Source organism: Phaseolus vulgaris, chromosome 2, assembly GCF_000499845.2.
Source record: "Phaseolus vulgaris cultivar G19833 chromosome 2, P. vulgaris v2.0, whole genome shotgun sequence".
NCBI lineage: Eukaryota > Viridiplantae > Streptophyta > Magnoliopsida > Fabales > Fabaceae > Phaseolus > Phaseolus vulgaris.
Window position 1 is genome coordinate 26,125,191 of NC_023758.2, and position 17,375 is coordinate 26,142,565.

Here is a 17,375-nt window from a genome sequence, read left to right on the forward strand (position 1 = left end):
TCATTTTATTTTATACTAAATATTCATTTTATTTAATACTAAATATTTAAATTATTGATTAGAAAGTGAAAATATAATTAATATATTAAAATATGTATTTATGTATTATGTTATATTTTTGTTACTGTTGTATTTTTTAGATTGTTTTATTGTGAGATTTTTTAATATTAAAAAATATTAATTTTTTATTTATATAAGATGTGACTTATTTTTTAATTTTATAGTGTATGTTTAATATTTAAAGAAATTATTTGAAATTCTGTTTTTATTTTTATTTTTGTTATGTTTATATTAAAGTATTTCTATATATAGTTATTATATTTATGAGTTATAATTTATTTTATTATAATTTTTTATGAATTTTTTTTCTATTGTTAATTACGTTATATTTTTGTTGTGGTAGTATTTTTTATTTTTTATTTCTAGAGAGTTTTTAATATTAAAAAATAATATCTTTTTTATTTATATAAGATTTGATTTATTTTTTAATTTTATTACTTGAAGTTCTGTTGTTTTTATTTAATTTGTTGAATACATTTTTTTTTCTAATTATAATTTTTATATTATACATATTTATATTTAACATATATTTTTTTAATTATAATTTTTAAATCTACGTGTGAAAGTTTTTCATTTTTAAACAAAAACAACTCATTTTATTATTAATTTTTTAATAGGCAAGGGTTAATCAGTAAAGTAACATTTCACACCTTTAAAAAAAATTAAAATTCCCTCATAACCATCATATCACTTACAAACTCCCATAAACTTTTCTCAGACATCCATTCTAACATACCCCAATCCAAACACCCTCACTTTCCTCACACATCCTCACATATCCACTCCCTCAAATCCTCACACATCCCCTCCCGAAACAGAGCCTAAGTGAATGGGGAAGGTAAGGAAGTGGTGGGAGAATTTGCCCAAATTTTATTTTTTTATTGTTTAACAATCATGCTTCTCAAATTACCATGGTGAAACTATTTTGTTCTGCAATCTCTCATCTTATGTATGTTGCCTGACACCTCAGCTTTTTGGATGATGGTACTTACATTGGCCTAAACACTTGGAGTTTACCTTTTGATGTAGAGAATATTTCTTGGTGTCCCTATATCTCCTATACTTTTATCCCAAACAGGTGCTAAGGCATATATTCTTGATTTTAATTTCCACTTGTTAATTATTTGCACTGTTATACAGAAACATCCATTTAATGATGATTAGCAAGTTATCCTTTGTCAACAATTAATTATATGTTATATTTTATTTGCAAGCTTTTTATTTTTTATCAACAAAAAGTATGAAGCCAAATCCTTTAATTATATCCCTTAAGGCCTTCTGTCATTGTTTTAATGAATCTTCTTCAGCCCAAAGAAGGAAGAGAAAGGAAACCTCGAATGCTTCAAATGAGGTGATTGGTTAAAGGTACAAGACAGTTGCATATTCATCGTAATATATACAGATCAAAAGTAAGTGATAGGTACATTTATTCTTTTCTTTCATGCGTGTGTATCACTTCTTGTGATCCTTACTTTAAATGTATGTGAATGAACATCATTTTGCCTAATTCAGCTTAGACAGCAAAAAGAGGCAACCAGAAGAAAGGAGGACAGAAACACAGAAGCATAGCAAATCCACAGGAGTGTGTATGGAAGCTTTCTTACTTTTGTCAAACAACCCAATCAGAAGCAGCATCACTATGACGTGACCAAGCTTGGTTTTCAGTTCATCCACAGTTTTTATATCCAGCCATTTTGGTCGTTCCTGAAAAGGAAAAACAACACAGAGGAACAAACATCACAGACAGTTTACTGAGAGAAAGAAAACCCTGAGCCAGAAATATATTCAGAAGCCACGAGGCTGCAATCTCTTGTACATCACTACTATTACCCAAAAAGTAAAATAAATTAACCTTCTCAAAGTTAAAACTAACATAGACTTAAACTATTGTTTTCACCAATACTTTTTTTTGAGTTTATCTTATATATCATAGTCTAAATCATGTTCTCTATTCATGTCTATTTTGGTTGGCTGTGTTTTGGTAAGTAGTCACTTAATATGCTTTGCTTAAATAAGAACATGCTTTTACGATTTAGAGCACTTGGTGATAAGTTTGTATTAATGTTGCAAGCACCTTAAGTAAACCGAAATGAACTTTATACAAACTCTTCTAAATGTCTCCTTATATTTTAACTGGAATTGATCATTATCTGCCAACAAGTGTGTAACTACATTAGGGCATTAAACATGTTTAAAGCTGCATTAATATACAATACAACTTGAGAAACAAATCTCCACATACCCGTCAACAATATGCCAGAGAGTATGGCCCAAGAACATAGGTCACCTAAAAGTAACCATCTTGGAGGACTTCAATTTTCAACTACCATTAATTTTCCTTTTAGAATAACTGCATATAATGGATCAATGAATGACGACTGAAAGCAATATTGAATCTATCTGCTAATTTTCCATAAAACAAATCTTCATCTGGAACATCCCTCCCTACATTTAGTTCAATTAAAGACATTTTATTTTCTTGTTTTTTCTAAATGGCCTAAATGCAGAAGAGAGGCAGTAGCCAGTAGCAATACATAGAACACAAAATCCTACTTAGATAAGCATAATGTTCCAAAGCTAACCTTTAGAGTGAATAAACCAAAGAGACTTGATCTGTAAGAATGTTTTTGATCTGGAAGAGAGCTTGCACTACCAAGATTACTGACAAAGAGCTCATAGAGACCCATTCCAAAGACCAGCATCACAGTTCCTAAAAGATAGACATCTAGATGAACAATAAAGCAAAAGTTAGAAAGAAGACAACACATGGGAGAGATAAGACATCCTTATAGAACAACAAAATCCAAACTTTATAAAGAAGAAAAAGAATAATAGGCTAAAAGAGCTCTACAACAGTACCTCTCTAAATCCTTTTGATAAAGCTCAAAAAAATGTACTGAACTTATATTTTGTGAAAATGCGCTTATGGAATTTTATAAATTTAATTTCATTGACGATAGAGACTAATGCAATTTATCATTAATGACAGTGAAAACGAAGAATATGCTATATAATTAAGACATGACAAGAAAAAAGAAGAACACGATTGCAAAGACTTATTGGAGTTTAACTTTAGAGGCACTCACCAATAGCTTCTATTAGCGTTTGGATTACTTTACTGCGGTTTTCAAAGTATTGCATAAACGACGACGTGACAAATACGCAGCCCTGCGTAATAAAAGGTCAATGGAAAAAATTATGCACTAAACCAGAATTTATCAGAGATAGCATAACAATTCTGATGTTGCTTAATTATTTTAAAATGATTCCACTAACTCAAACACTTTAACCAGTGAAAAAAAATCTTTCAAAACATATTGATATTCAATTGAGAAAGTAAACAAGAATGTATAAAAAGCATACCTTGATAAAACAAAGAAATGATCCCATTAAAGACCCAAAGACTCCCAGAAAAGCCATGAACCGGCACCTATAAATCGCCTACAGAATCAATCATCGAAAAACAGAACAATCAACAACCATACTTAAAAACATTCAAACAAAGAAGAGACCCTGGAAAACATAACTCTCACCTTCTCAATGCCTTCCTCTAAGGCCTCCAACTTCTCTGACTGTTCCTGAGTCACCACAGAATCATATCCGGACTTGGAAGCAACATGCGGCGGCGAAGAAGGATTCGCCGCCGCAGAAGAAGAAGAAACAGCGAATCCTGAGTTGCTGCAGGCGCAACTGGGGATCCTGAGGCTTTGGCACCCAAACACAAAGACCCTTCTAATTCCATTTGAGGTAAAGATGGAATTTTGGGGGCGGATTAAAGCCGGTGAAGTTGGTGAGGGTGTTCGCAGCAATGCCTTTGAGAGTTTCATGGTCTGAGGAAGAAGTGAAGCAGTTAATGGCTAAGCTGAGTGAAGAAGAAGATGAGGAAAGTTGAGTGAGTGTGCAGTGTTATATGTGTGAGCCACAAAATTGTGGAGTTGTACGTACAGTGAATCTTGTGTTGTGGCACTAGTCAGAATGTGAGAATGAGAGTTTCACGGCACGAACCTATCTGCTCCACCTGGAACTCACGTACAATACACCCATCATTTCTTCCAACCATACAAATCTGCACGGTCCTACAACCTTGGAACCTCTGAATTTACCCCGTACACGTGTTTCTTTACTAACGTTGGTCACCGCCGCCAAACTCAAGATATACTTTTGAAATATATTTTCAGGTAAATCAATAACTGATAAATTTCTTTAAGATAACGTGTTATTATCATTATAAGTTGCATTAAACATCTCTTAGAATGTAGTAGAAAAAAACATGGTTTTATTTATTTTTCTCAATCATATAGAAGAAATATCTAAAATTCGATATTACGTTGGCAGCCTGTGAGTCATTTGGGCCGGCCCACGAAATCCTGACAAATGAGGCCCAATTCGGATCATTCCTCTGCTCTGATCCGAGTATACAGATAGAGGGTTCATTATTTAGTTTCCACAATAAATTATTTGAAAAAAAATTAAATATGAGAAATAAAAATAGTATAAATGGTGTAGGGTTTATTAAAATGCAATGAGGATATTCGAACATGAAAAAAGTAGCAATTGATAACTTCCTCGTCCAATTGCAAAGCCATTCCTGATTAAAGCTTCAAAAGCAGGAAATCTTGAAGAAAAGAGGAAGTGAGGCAGTATTTGGCATGCAAGTTTGGTATTTTTACTTTTTTGTACAATACTATATTTATAAACCATTTTTTATTTTATGATTCTCCACAATTTGTGTCCAAAATCCCACATCGAGAACACGCCTCCACTTCTCCCAAAGAAGGTTAAGAAAGAAGCGTAAGAAAAAAATGTGTAAAAACAATTTTACTACTGACTTTAGAAAAAGTTAAAGAGCAAGACAGCTTGTGGGAGAGATAGCAAAATATAAAAACGAAACCACAATAAGGTAGTAGGAGAGAAATGCTTTAAAGGTAGGAAAGGAAGATACCAAAACCTTCCCACGAATTAGAGATAAAGAACCAGTTTTTGGAGCAGTTCCCTACCTCACCAAGCTTTGCCAACCCCAACTCTCTTTCCTTCTCAAGTAAACATAAAACTCCCAAATAACCCCACATGGCTTGATTTTTGGCTTCCATTCATCCATCTCAATGCCGTCGTTCCACCGCGACCATGGCCAGGCGCCGGAGTACAACCAGAGCCAGAACCAGAACCAGCACCACCACCGCAGAAGAAAATTGGTAAACACTCATCATAGTGGCAACACACACCCTTTGATCTGGATAGCAGCAATTCTCTGCACAATCATAGCCATAGGTGTTGTAGTGGCAGGCATAGTGGTTTTCGTGGGTTACATAGTGATCCACCCCAGAATCCCTGTGGTAAGCATCACCAATGCTCACCTTGACCTTCTCAGCAACGACTACGCGGGCCTTCTCCAAACCCAGCTCACCATCAGGGTGGTGGCCCAGAACGGGAACGCCAAGGCCCATGCAACCTTCTCCGACATAAGCTTCAACCTAAGCTACCAGGGCCAGCCAATAGCAAGGATGGTTGCTCAACCCTTCGATGTTGCCAAGAACAGCTCCAAGACACTCAACTACGTTGTTCGGTCTGCTTCCATTCCCTTGACACCGGAGCAGATGGAGGAAGTGGATGAGTCGTGGAAGCGTGACGTGATAGGGTTTGACTTGAAGGGAGGCGCCAGAACAAGGTGGAGAGTAGGACCCTTAGGTTCGGTTAAGTTCTGGACCAACTTGGAGTGTGAACTCAGGTTTCGCCCTTCCAATGGGAGTTACATTAAGCACTCACGCTGCACCTCTGAGTCCAAATGATTCTTGCTCCATTTTTTCCTTCTCCTTCTGTAAACACAAGAAACCAAACTCTTCCTTCTCCTTCTGCATATTTTCGCCTCTACCTTCCCCACATAGATTTTTACGGGTAATAAAATTGAGTATCTTTTAGATTCGTTGCTTTTGCAGGAGATATTTCAATCCTGCTATAGCGATATGACTCTGCACTGGACACTCTTTTTACGAAGCTTGTGGCTTTAATGGTATATATAGTGAATAATTAATTCGTCTTTGTATCCAACAAGTTACGTTCAATTTAGTTTTTCACCCCAGAAACACAAAAGGTTAACTTATCAAACAGTTTCTCTACGACAACATTCCTTGTTCTTCCTTTTGTGATTTTGTTCATTGGGAATATTTTCTAGGTTTCTGCCAAGAATAGGAAAACTACAATTTTTAGAATGAACCAAGTTGAAAGAAAAAAACTGTTTGAAAAATATTTTCTCATTCGCTCTCCAAGTTTAGGTATTCTCACACGACACTTTAGTATAGTTAAATCCCTTGTCACAAGTAATGAAAAGTAGAGGTGGAAATTCCAAAACTAATAGAAAAAATGGCATTTTCTTTAGAGCTAAGAAAACACACAAATATGGAAAATAATTGATCAGCATTTAGCATCACCAAGATTAGAAATTGAACTTCTAACATTAAAGAGGTGTGAAACATGGCACCTTTATTTGTTTTGGTGCCTTTCTAAAGTTTACATGTATATCGTCACTTTTCTCTCAGTAAGCATGCCTCAATTGCACATCTACTTTCCCTAATATGTTAAATGATGTGCAAGCCTAACACTTAATAGGCCTAAAACATGTGGATAATGCATTAACTAAGTTCAATAATGTTCAAGTTATTAAGTGTCAAAAGCTGAAAAATAAAGTAATGGATATATATGTTCCAGAACCAGAGAATGAAATAATGTGCTGTCTCAAGATAATCCCAATTCCTAGATGATAAAAAAATTTCGGAACTGAAAAATTAACCACTCAAATTGTATAAAATAAATCACTGAGAAATATAAGACAAGTGACGATAATTTGACGCCACTATTTTTCTCTTACATTGGGCTCAAGTTTCCGAATAATCAACAGAACACTGGTACAATGAGGACCTTCGGCATCAATAATGTTAGCAGCTTCATGTGTAGTTTTTGTGGGGTTGAGGAAAAAATTAGTACCCATTTATTTTTTGAATGTAGATTTGCATGGTTGTTGTGAAACCATTGTTACGTATGATTGAGGGTGTAGAGTACGTTTCACAACGTTCCACTGCTAAACTTCTCTCAGTTTAGGATCTATAATGTGTCTATTTTAGTAAATGAGGTTTGAGAAGTGATTTGGATCGCAATAGTCAAAGAGGTTTGGAAGCATAGAAACATGGTAATATTTAAAGGGGGTGTAGTGAATGTTTTTGCTGGTTCAATTAAAGGCTTGGACGTGGGTCACATCTAAGTCACATTCTACACTTTTTTTCTTTTCTGATTGGTCTCTTGACCTTTTGGTTTGTATGGAGATGGTCTCATGATATACTTTTTTTAGATGTAGGCTTGAACACCTTAAGTGTTTCTCTCTAGTCCAGCTAGGTGTTTTATGTTAGGCTTATTTGGGGTTTTGTCTAGTAAGGAAGGTTAAAGGTTGTGTTTATGTATAAGGGTTTAATCACTACTCAAGCGGTTCATATTTATTCCTTGTTTATTATCAATGTTGGCAGCTTCAATTTGCTTTCAATTATTTAATTGCAAGATAAGCCATATAATGTAAAAAATATATGCTGAAATTTTTTTATTCCACTTCCATGTTAAAATAATAAAATTCTTCTTGTAATTTTTTCAATTCAGCTTTTTTATGGTTAATTTATTATTATTTTAATTATAAGTGGACAAATTTCATTTGAGAGAAAGTTGTATAACACATTTAGAATAACTTATTATTCGAGATATGGTTCATGAATATTTTACCAAAACCCAAAAGAATAATTTATTTGAAACATAAATCAGAACAAAACCCAAAAGAAAGCATACCAAACCGTACTTAACGGAATATTTTACGCATTAGGCAAAATATTTTAAGGACTTAGTGTGCATGAACAAATATCTTACTGTTAATACAATTCTTGAACTTAACCGAAATCGAGAAAGGTCATATCTAGGATTTGTAGCATCTATTTGGCAAACTAGTGAATGACAAAGTACAAGGTTTGCGAGAAATAGAAAAACATTTGTGTAAACTGAATTAGGATTTGTGTGAAAAAAACAACGTTCATTTTCTTAGTTCAGGAGAAACAGAGAGTGGATAAGCATGAAGCAGAGTTGGTGGTGATGGTTTTTGTAGTTTTGTTTTGATACTTTTTTCAAAATTTTCTTTAAGTAACACGTGCGTGCTCTCTCAATTATATATATATTATAGATTATAGATGTTTACACTTTACGTGGCAGGGCGAGGAAGCTTTCATTGCCACCTATTCACCATGCATCCCTTCAAACTCACGCTCTATTATCGTTGTCTTTGCACGCACTCACGCTCTTCTTCTTCCTTTCACTTTCCTTGCTCTTTTGGCTTTTCCTTCTGCTTTGCTCAATTGTAAGTCTCTTACTCTCTTCCTGCCAATGGTTTTTTCCACATTTCGCTTCTTTTTCCCGGGCTTTTTTTCATCCTTTTGGAATCTTCACGTTTCAAAGGTTTCATCTTCTCTTCTCTTGAACTTTCAGCTCACATCGAAATTCGCTTTCACGTTTTTCGTTATCTGGGCCTTGATCATTTCTGTGAAAGTTCCTTCTTCTTGTGAATTCATGGCCGTGGAACATATTTCCATTTTCAAGTTATGCCATTGCCCGTGGATGGTTCGTTTTATCATATTGACTTTTTAAAAATTTTCACATTTAACCTTATTCTATCAATCGCTGTTTGTGAAGTTATTGGATGCCATAACATTTGGTGAAGGTCCAAGGGTAAATGCTGATATAGTTCAAGAGAAGTTCCTATTTTTGCATTGATATAGGATACAGGGTAATCTACTTTGGCTTCTCTTTGGTGTTCCTTTCTGATTCTGGAAGTGGGTTCATTCTTTTACTGATTCATGAATGCAATAAGCACATATAGAACAACATACTCAGAAAAAGGTTTTCTGTGATACCCTTTGCCCAACTGGCATTATTATTGTTTATTGACTATTGGATTCTGAATTTGGGTTTCATCCATCATAGAAGAATTCTACCAATTGTGCAGTCACAGTAAGTTAAGGGATTTTAAGGGAAAATGGTGAGACCTTGATTTGATAATAAGTAGCCATAAAATAAGTATCATCATTCACCAATGTGGTGTATTCATCTTCAGCAAATACCCTTTGACATATGCATCTGTTTTGTAAACAATGGATTCAGTATTCTGCTTAAGTAAATATACACAATTCAATTATATGTAGGAATACTTTGTGTGAATCATTAATCTTTGTTGGCCCACGTCAACTAGTGATAAAGTACAGTATATAAGGTCAAAATACAGTAGGGTACAAATATTGCCTTAAGAAGACTGGTTTTGTGAACACATAAGCTTACTTGTTAAAATGGTATAAGAGTCATGTTGAAAAGTATATCATAACGAGATTCGTTAGGCTATTATGCCACCTATCGGATTTGTACTCTCCACCAAGGCAACATTGGTAAAAATTAGCTGTTTTGTTAGTGTTTGTAGTTAAAATCAAGACCAACTCCTAAATTTAAGGATGACAATTTGAATTTGATTTGAATTTTAGTATAATTCTTTCTAGCGATATATATAAACTTTTAGAATTGGACAAAGTAAAACTAGTTAGAGGGACAATTAGCTAAAGGAGAGTATGCGAAAAGGAGGCATTCTGTCTTGTATCATTTAAGAAGACTGAGCAATAACTTTGTTGTGAAAGGAGAGATCTTTGTGAAGTGGAAATCCTTAGAGGAGGAGAATTCTTTCTCCTATTTTCTGTCCAATTTCATTCTAGCAATGAAATCAATCGTTATCCAGTTTTTACTGTAAATCCTTTTTGTTGTAATGTGAGATGACTTTCCTATTTCTAGTATGAAGTCTTTATAGTTGCACAATTGCCACCTAAGGCATGTGCTTTACTGATTTAGTCCAGTGAAGCTAAACAATTTTCTGCTTATTTATGTTCACCCTAGCTATTTAGTCCCCAGTAATTTTTTCTCATGAATTTATTGATATTGCAGGATGCCGTATAGTGAAACACTATGGACATTTTCAACATGTAATGATTGAGGAGGAAGAGCTTTCATTTTACTGATTAATGGCATTGATTTTTGAGCTATTGGCCAACATAATTCTCTTGGTGACGAAGCCTTTCTCTCTCCTTAAACTGGCATTCTGGTTTGGTATCAAAATAGCATTAACTGTCATATATACTTGGACGGAGTTGATCGGGACTACTATTAGCTTCTATTTAAACATAGTATTAAGTGTTATGACATGGACATCTGGGCTTATCTGCCTGCCCGCAAGAGTTGTGAATGTCTTTCAAAGGGAGAGGCAGGTTAGTTTTCATTTGGCATTCATTTTCCCCTAGATCAAAAGATGTTTAATTTTCAATTACTAGTTTTGATTTCAGCATAGTACAAATTAATTTTGCTCAAATAAGAGTTCAACAATTTCCCTCTCATAATGCTGAAGAATGGTATAGTTCTTTAGCTAGAGCTGGATGGATCATCCTTCTTCCCTTATTTATATTTAACTAACCCCTCTAACCAACCAACTAACTCATTAATATTTTAACCATCTTAATAAACTTCTTCTCCTTACATCCTAACAGTTTATGTGTTGATTGAAGTTTGAAGATTTAGCACTAAATATAGTTTAAGGGCAGATTAATTTTACTTACCCTTGGAGCAAGAAGATGAAGGCTGTTAGTATCAAATAAAATAGAAAAAGTGCAGTAGCTTTAAGTTGATAAAGAGATGGGAGAAGGAAAGTATAGAGACAAAAAGCTGGGAGAGGAGCACGACACCATAGTGAAACATTCCTTTGATAGGCTAAATACATGTTAAATTTTGTTTTATTGGGTTGGCATATGTTTTTGCCTGATGATCTTCCCCTTCTTTGAGCATCATCGTTAACAAGAATGGGGTGGGGTCAGTTGGTGCTGTTAGAGTGGCCCCAACCTTATTCTTCTCCAATTCTCCCTAGGCATGTAGTTTATCTTATTTTTAGATCCAATGGTGGTTATGTTGTTATTGCAGCTAGAACAAAAACTACATGGAATGCAGATAGATCTGGAGAATCTAGTGAGGGATAAGAAAAAACTTCAAGAACATTTTCAAATGGCTGTCAAAGAGCGCAGAATGATGGAGATACTATTAGCAGAGATTGAAGAGGAGCATGATATGGCCATTGCCAAAATTGAAAAGTTAGAGGGAAAGGTAAATAGTTTATATCCTTGCACCTGCGTTGTATTACCTGAATGTGATAAAACTTATCACTTGTTGATGCTACTTGTTGAAAGACTTTTACTTTTGAGCTTATGATAAGGTGAGCTTGCTAAATCCTTAATAAAATTAAAAGGTTGAGAACATTTTCTGTTATGAAGTTTATTTCAATATACATTGCATTCAAAAGTATAGTTTATTAGCAGGGTAACAGACGGAAGCAACTACTTTTAATCTATATCCTAGTGCTGGTTTGTTAGTTCTAGAAATTATAATTCAAGTTTTTACTTGGAAGTTGTAAACTATAAAATCAAAATACATTTGAGGTTTCAATATTTTTAAATGTGCCTAGTTGTATAGACTTAGCTTGTTGTTGACACTAAGTAACAAGCAAAATTTTAATATCTTAATATCTGCAATCATCAGAAATCAAAGTCAATACCATACTAATGTAAGTATTTCATAAAAGTCTACAAGGTTGACATATGTTTAGCTAAGTGCACCAAATTTAGTAGAAAACACTTGTATTTCTTCAATTTAACATTTTTTGAAAGTTGGCACAAGTTAACATGGTCAAATTATTGTATATAAGTATAAGTGAATATAAATTTCACCTCACAAACTGATTTTACGAGATTAAGTTAACGTTGGGTTAACAATTGATTGTGGGTTTTCTACTGATTGGATAATGAACCTTACTATCACTGTGTTGTCCAATTCTTATCTTTAACTTGAGCTTCTGGAATTGTATGCATGATCGAATAGTTTTTCCTCATTTGATGTCTTGTCTGTGACTCGTATCTCTTGACAGTTGCGGGATCAGATAAATGAAAATCTTCGGCTGAAAGAAATTCGAGGAAAGGGCTCCAAAGATCAAAGAATAAGTGAGAAATTCCAAAAGATTTCCCTTCATGATCTTCTAACGAGCAAAGATCTAGGTGAAGATGAGAGCAAAACCAGAAGTGACTTGCTTAAACTCTTGAAAACCGGTTCAAAGTCTGGGTTAATTAGTCCCGAAATGATCTCAAAGGATGTAGAAACAATGGAAACACTAGAACTTAACCATCATCGAGACATTGCTCTGTCACAATCACTTTTTACTGCCCTTATGTCACTTATGGTTGGAGTCACTGTGTGGGAAGCTGAGGACCCTTGCACGCCTCTTGTGGTGGCTCTCTTTGCAGTAGTAGGCATGTCCTTGAAGAGTGTGGTGCAGTTTTTGTCCTCCATTAGAAAGAAACCTGCATCTGATGTTGTTGCTCTTTTAAGCTTCAATTTGTTTATTCTTGGCACTCTATCCTACCCTACCTTACCTAAGGTTCCTCGCATGCTGGCACCACTAGTTTTGCGTCTTATGGATTAACCATGAACTGGTTTGATCTCTTTTTCTTTAGCTAGACATTGCTGCTTCTTTCCTATTCTGTTGTATGATATTATGTGCAGTATAAGCTGAATTTTTAGTTCTTTTTACTGAGGTGTGCGTCACTGCTTGTACAATATGAGGAATCTCTGTAGTTTGGTGTGTCTGTGTTGAGATATTCTCTTTTCTCAGTTTCCAGATAGGAAACCAGATTTTGTATTGTTTACAAATTTTAAGATCTCACTAAAAGCTTTTTGTTAACTTTGGTCAATGTTCAGTTGGACTGTTTAAAGATAATGTAGGTTTTAACTGGTGCAAAATTGTTTCATAGTTGCATTAAATATTCAGATGCAGCATCTGAATAGGATATGTACAAAAATATTAGCCATCTTAGTTGTTACCTTTCCCATTCATTATAAATTAATTCTTATACATGAAAATTACCAAAGATATCAATTGTTGATGACTTTAGGACTTAAAGAAGAATTGTTAAATCTATGAATTAATTACAGATTCTTCTTATATATAAATAGATATATGAGATGTCATTGTTATATTGTTTATGTTTATATAACCTCTCTTGTGATATATTTTACAGCATTAATTGTTTTTATCTCCATCTCTTTCTGTCATATATCAGTAATGTCATTTTGCTCTTGTTTCTTTTCTTTTCATCTCCTTGCATATGAGTAAAATAGGATTTCTTGTTTTGTCACTTTCTTAAAATGAAAAGATTTAAATCAATCCAAATCCATTATAAATAATTGTATGATACCTGAATTTGTGGCTTTTAGCATGGGGTACTAAAAGCAATGCATGAGTTGAACTTTACCAAAACCGTCAACATCTAGAGTTAGGACTTGCCTGCACTTTACAAGCCTTAAAAAGTTGAGGGCTCTATCCAAAATTCTGCAGCATTGTGCACAAAAATGAACAGATTTCCGAAGGGCAATCAGACATTGACATCTGTTAGGCAGGGATATGAGTAATTGGGGGGTCCCATGAGAGATACATTTTTGGTTGATTGTTGTATTATGAGGAAATATAGTAGTTGCACCTTTAAGTCTCTTTTATGGTAGGTCTAAATAAAGCAAGATGAGAAAATGTGGCATAAGGTTTGGCTAGTGTTGTAAGCATATTATTATATGTCTAGCTAGATCATTCCATCATCCCACTTTGCCACTCCTGTCACCATCTTTCTAATATTGAATTAAGAAGTGGATGGTCCTCACGGGATCAAGTTTTTTAAGATTCATTTCTCCTTTTGGTAGGGCTAAAGAAAGCACACATATTTGAAATTGGTGTTGGTTTATTTATTGATTGTTCTGCAGCATATGCTTATACACATTCCAATTGAAGCATGTGCTCTGTTTTGGGACACTTATCCATGAAAGGATTTGATTCATGAAATAACACTGACGCATGTACCGCACTTTGCAAATAAAATATAACACTTGTGCCACTACAATAATCTCAAGGTCTTCTTCTAGTTATGTGCTGCTACCTATTCTACTTTTGGCATATATTCTATTTCTATATGGTCTAGTGGTGTAGCTATGGAGTGAGAACTTAGCACCCACAACTTTTACCACCATCTCACATTATAAGAACACAATTATTTTAAGTAATGTTTTAACAAAGTTTTCTTAATGATATTTAACTCGATAAATGAAGATTATTTTTTTGTGAAGTTGATAGTTATTTCCATTTCACAAGTTAGGTAACATTTATTTTTTATAAAGTTGATAGTTATTTTGATTTCATAAATTAGGTAACTTCTTTATTTTTTTTATAAAGTTGATAGTTATTTCGATTTCATTAGGTGACATCTTTATTTTTTTTAAAATGGGTATCAATTTATGTTTTTTTTAGCCAAGTACATGGTCTTATATAAGAACAATTCTTACAGGTGACATTCTTGTATAAATATGGTACTTGGTTAGACGCTTAATTACAATTAGACGTGTTAACCTAAACTTTTTATGATTAAATAAACACTTACTTTTTAAGCAATTAAGCATAACATTAGATAGAGTTCCAGTAAAAATAGAGAAAATCTAAAGCATTTTAGGGTGTTAGTTAAAAAAATATATAATTTATTAGTACTGGTTAATAATGTAATTAACTTGAACAATGTTTTTTTTTTTTTACTTTTTATGATATGCATGTATATTAATATCTTGTAAATATTAATAAAATGACTTAATAAAGATTTTAGTATCATAATATAGGTTTTTTTTTATATATATTATTTTGCTTTAAACTTATACTTTTAACTCGTGGATAATTATGACTCAACTACATGATAAAACTTTTTTATTATATATTATTTATCTTACACAATATTAAAATGCAACCTACATTTCACTTCAAGAAACAAATATCATTTAAACATATTTTAGACCTAATACTTTTTATGTAAAAAATTATTTTTTTTTCAAAATTCCAAAACTTAAGTTTTATGAACTTTTTTAGGTCAGTCTACCGACCTATTTTGATTATTCTATTGTGAACAACTTGTTTTATGAATTTTTTAGGTCCATCAACCGATTGATGATAGAAAATAATTTTCTAAATAGAAGAAAAAATATATTTAATTAACTACTGTGAAGTTTTTATAATAAAAAACCTTATTGCAATTGATAAGATAAAAAGAATTAGTAAATTATGTTAATGTTAAAATAACTTATTTAACAACTTTTCAAACAAAATAATAGAGTTTACTAATTTAGTATTATTGGATTTCAAGATATAAGAACTACTTCGGAAACTTTATTGAATTAATTCAACTATGCATCCAGAAAGCAAAAGCAAGACATAATAATTATTCTCACCCTTTACGACCTAAAAGCACTCAGAAACATAAATAAATTAATAGTTGATTAAAGAATATCCTAGCACGTCTTTCACATAAAGTGAATGCTCAAATTGTCAAAAGTTAATCAACCCATTAGACAATCAAAATATTACAATAACATAAAAGTAACTTTTACCTTGTCAAACACTACTTTTATTGTGCTCAAAATGCACTGCTTTAGCCATTCATTTTAACTCACTTTATGGTATATTTAATCTTAAGAAAGTAATTGATTTCATTATTTGGGATTGTGTTGAGTATGTGTTTCATACCTTTAAAATTGTTATATGTTGAAATTAATACTTTTACAACTTTCAGTGTTTTATACTCAATATTTAATGACCATGTAAATGTTTTTACAATTATTATTATTTTAAATTGAGTATCTCACAAAAATGTAACTATCAAACTAAAATAATTACATGTCAACATTGTCAATTCAAAAATAATAAAATTATTATAAAGACCAAATTTATATGTTTATTATTAAAAATTCTGAATGTCTTTTGGAGATAACATTGGATAGTTACACTTTCAACATTTATAGATACTATGCGTGTTGAATATATTTTTCCGTAAAAAATTACAATCATTTTGTTATTGTATGATGAATAAAAATTACAATTATTTTATTTACAATATTTTTTAAAAAAAAAACTGTTTTTTTATAGTAAACTTGCTAGAAAATTATCCAGATATATTAATTTTCAATGGTGAGTTTAAGTTTTGGTTTGTATATGATTTATTGCTTGATTATCCATTTAATTATAGTCATCCACAATCCATAACTTAGTCTTGTACCAACTTTCTAGCATCATAATTTTTCACATTGCAATTTCAAATAAACCCATTGTTTTTTTTTTCACATTACAATTTCCCACACATGCAATAGCATAAAGGACAACAAAACCAGAGTTATCTAATTTAAACCGTGACAAGACTTCCTAATAAAGTTGTGATTCTAAGATGTAGTAAAAGAACATCAAAACCACATAGATTAAGATGCACCTAATTTATGACTTTGTTATATATGCATTCCTTAACAAATTAAAATACATAATAATTTTCCAATTTTTCCAATTGCAACACAACTATATATCCTTAAAACTCAAACATATCAGTACAAACAAAGGGTCTAACATTAGGTTATATTATAGTTTAAGATTTCATCTTACCTTTCCTAATACATGTAGAGTTGTTTATAATTACCTCAACATATAGATTATCATTAATCAATAATTTTGATTGGGTTCATTTTCATAACATTGATAACATACTAAATAAATAGTTAAATTTTCAACACAAACACTTCAATAAGAAAATTTTACTTTTGAAAATTTATATGTTATATATGTCAATTTTTTTACTCTACTAGAATAAATACTTTGTAATCGTTTGTCCTCTCAATATTAAAAATATTTAATTTCTTTGATATCACAAATTTCATATATCAATTTACATTCACTTTTGAAGTTGTTTTGTTTTTTTATTTAACTTCAAGAAATTAAAATATTGTTTTTGAATCGACAAAGAATAATCACATTAAAGTAAAGCTTTTAAAGGACATTTCAACCCGTACACAAAACAAGTTCTATTAATTTTCTGCATTAGTTCTAAGTTACAACACAATTTTGACTAACAAAGATTTTAACTTACAAAGTTAATTAAGATAATAATTTAAACTTATTTCTTCAATTTTACAAAGTTTTTCTCCTCGAATTTAAATTCCTACTAATAACTTTATAAAGATAAATCATCAAACACATTATCATAATATCTCACATCTAGTTTAAAGTTCCCCTCACACCAAAATAAGTCTTTGTTGCACTTGATGACTTTATAATAAAAATACTCGTAGACAAATAGCTTAAATATCAATAATATAAT

At 32.3% G+C, this 17,375-nt stretch overlaps 3 protein-coding genes across 5 annotated transcripts; 2 read left to right on the plus strand and 1 right to left on the minus strand.

The window, feature by feature from the left end:
* Positions 1-1,382: 1,382 nt before the first annotated feature.
* Positions 1,383-5,023, minus strand: LOC137811101 (uncharacterized). Its single transcript, XM_068612689.1, has 6 exons — positions 4,006-5,023; positions 3,594-3,890; positions 3,424-3,501; positions 3,147-3,228; positions 2,643-2,785; positions 1,383-1,764 (listed from the first exon to the last, which is right to left on the minus strand). Exons 2-6 carry the CDS (start codon positions 3,885-3,887, stop codon positions 1,564-1,566), a joined length of 798 nt encoding a protein of 265 aa, XP_068468790.1. The 5' UTR covers positions 3,888-3,890; positions 4,006-5,023; the 3' UTR covers positions 1,383-1,563.
* A 139-nt stretch (positions 5,024-5,162) lies between these two features.
* On the plus strand, positions 5,163-6,164 carry LOC137811102 (NDR1/HIN1-like protein 12). Its single transcript, XM_068612690.1, has one exon. The coding sequence runs from the start codon at positions 5,163-5,165 to the stop codon at positions 5,844-5,846; it is 684 nt and encodes a 227-aa protein (XP_068468791.1). The 3' UTR covers positions 5,847-6,164.
* A 2,152-nt stretch (positions 6,165-8,316) lies between these two features.
* LOC137811103 (uncharacterized) lies at positions 8,317-12,741 on the plus strand. Of its 3 annotated transcripts, XM_068612693.1 has the most exons (6): positions 8,317-8,440; positions 8,569-8,700; positions 8,801-8,866; positions 10,063-10,382; positions 11,086-11,265; positions 12,083-12,741. In XM_068612693.1, exons 4-6 carry the CDS (start codon positions 10,140-10,142, stop codon positions 12,632-12,634), a joined length of 975 nt encoding a protein of 324 aa, XP_068468794.1. In that variant the 5' UTR covers positions 8,317-8,440; positions 8,569-8,700; positions 8,801-8,866; positions 10,063-10,139; the 3' UTR covers positions 12,635-12,741. The 3 variants fall into 3 exon arrangements, with proteins under 3 accessions (XP_068468794.1, XP_068468792.1, XP_068468793.1); XM_068612691.1 differs by lacking the exon at positions 8,801-8,866; XM_068612692.1 differs by lacking the exons at positions 8,569-8,700; positions 8,801-8,866 and having other exon boundaries at positions 8,328-8,440.
* The last annotated feature ends 4,634 nt before the right edge of the window (positions 12,742-17,375 follow it).

Coding starts and splice junctions, on each gene's coding strand:
- LOC137811101 (XM_068612689.1), bottom strand. CDS start 3,887: ATGAAACTCTCAAAGGCATTGCTGCGAACACCCTCACCAACTTCACCG. Junction 3,502..3,593: donor TAGAGGAAGGCATTGAGAAG/GTGAGAGTTATG, acceptor TTGATTCTGTAG/GCGATTTATAGGTGCCGGTT. Junction 1,765..2,642: donor TTGGTTTATTCACTCTAAAG/GTTAGCTTTGGA, acceptor TTTCCTTTTCAG/GAACGACCAAAATGGCTGGA.
- LOC137811102 (XM_068612690.1), top strand. CDS start 5,163: ATGCCGTCGTTCCACCGCGACCATGGCCAGGCGCCGGAGTACAACCAG.
- LOC137811103 (XM_068612693.1), top strand. CDS start 10,140: ATGGCATTGATTTTTGAGCTATTGGCCAACATAATTCTCTTGGTGACG. Junction 10,383..11,085: donor TCTTTCAAAGGGAGAGGCAG/GTTAGTTTTCAT, acceptor TTGTTATTGCAG/CTAGAACAAAAACTACATGG. Junction 11,266..12,082: donor TTGAAAAGTTAGAGGGAAAG/GTAAATAGTTTA, acceptor ATCTCTTGACAG/TTGCGGGATCAGATAAATGA.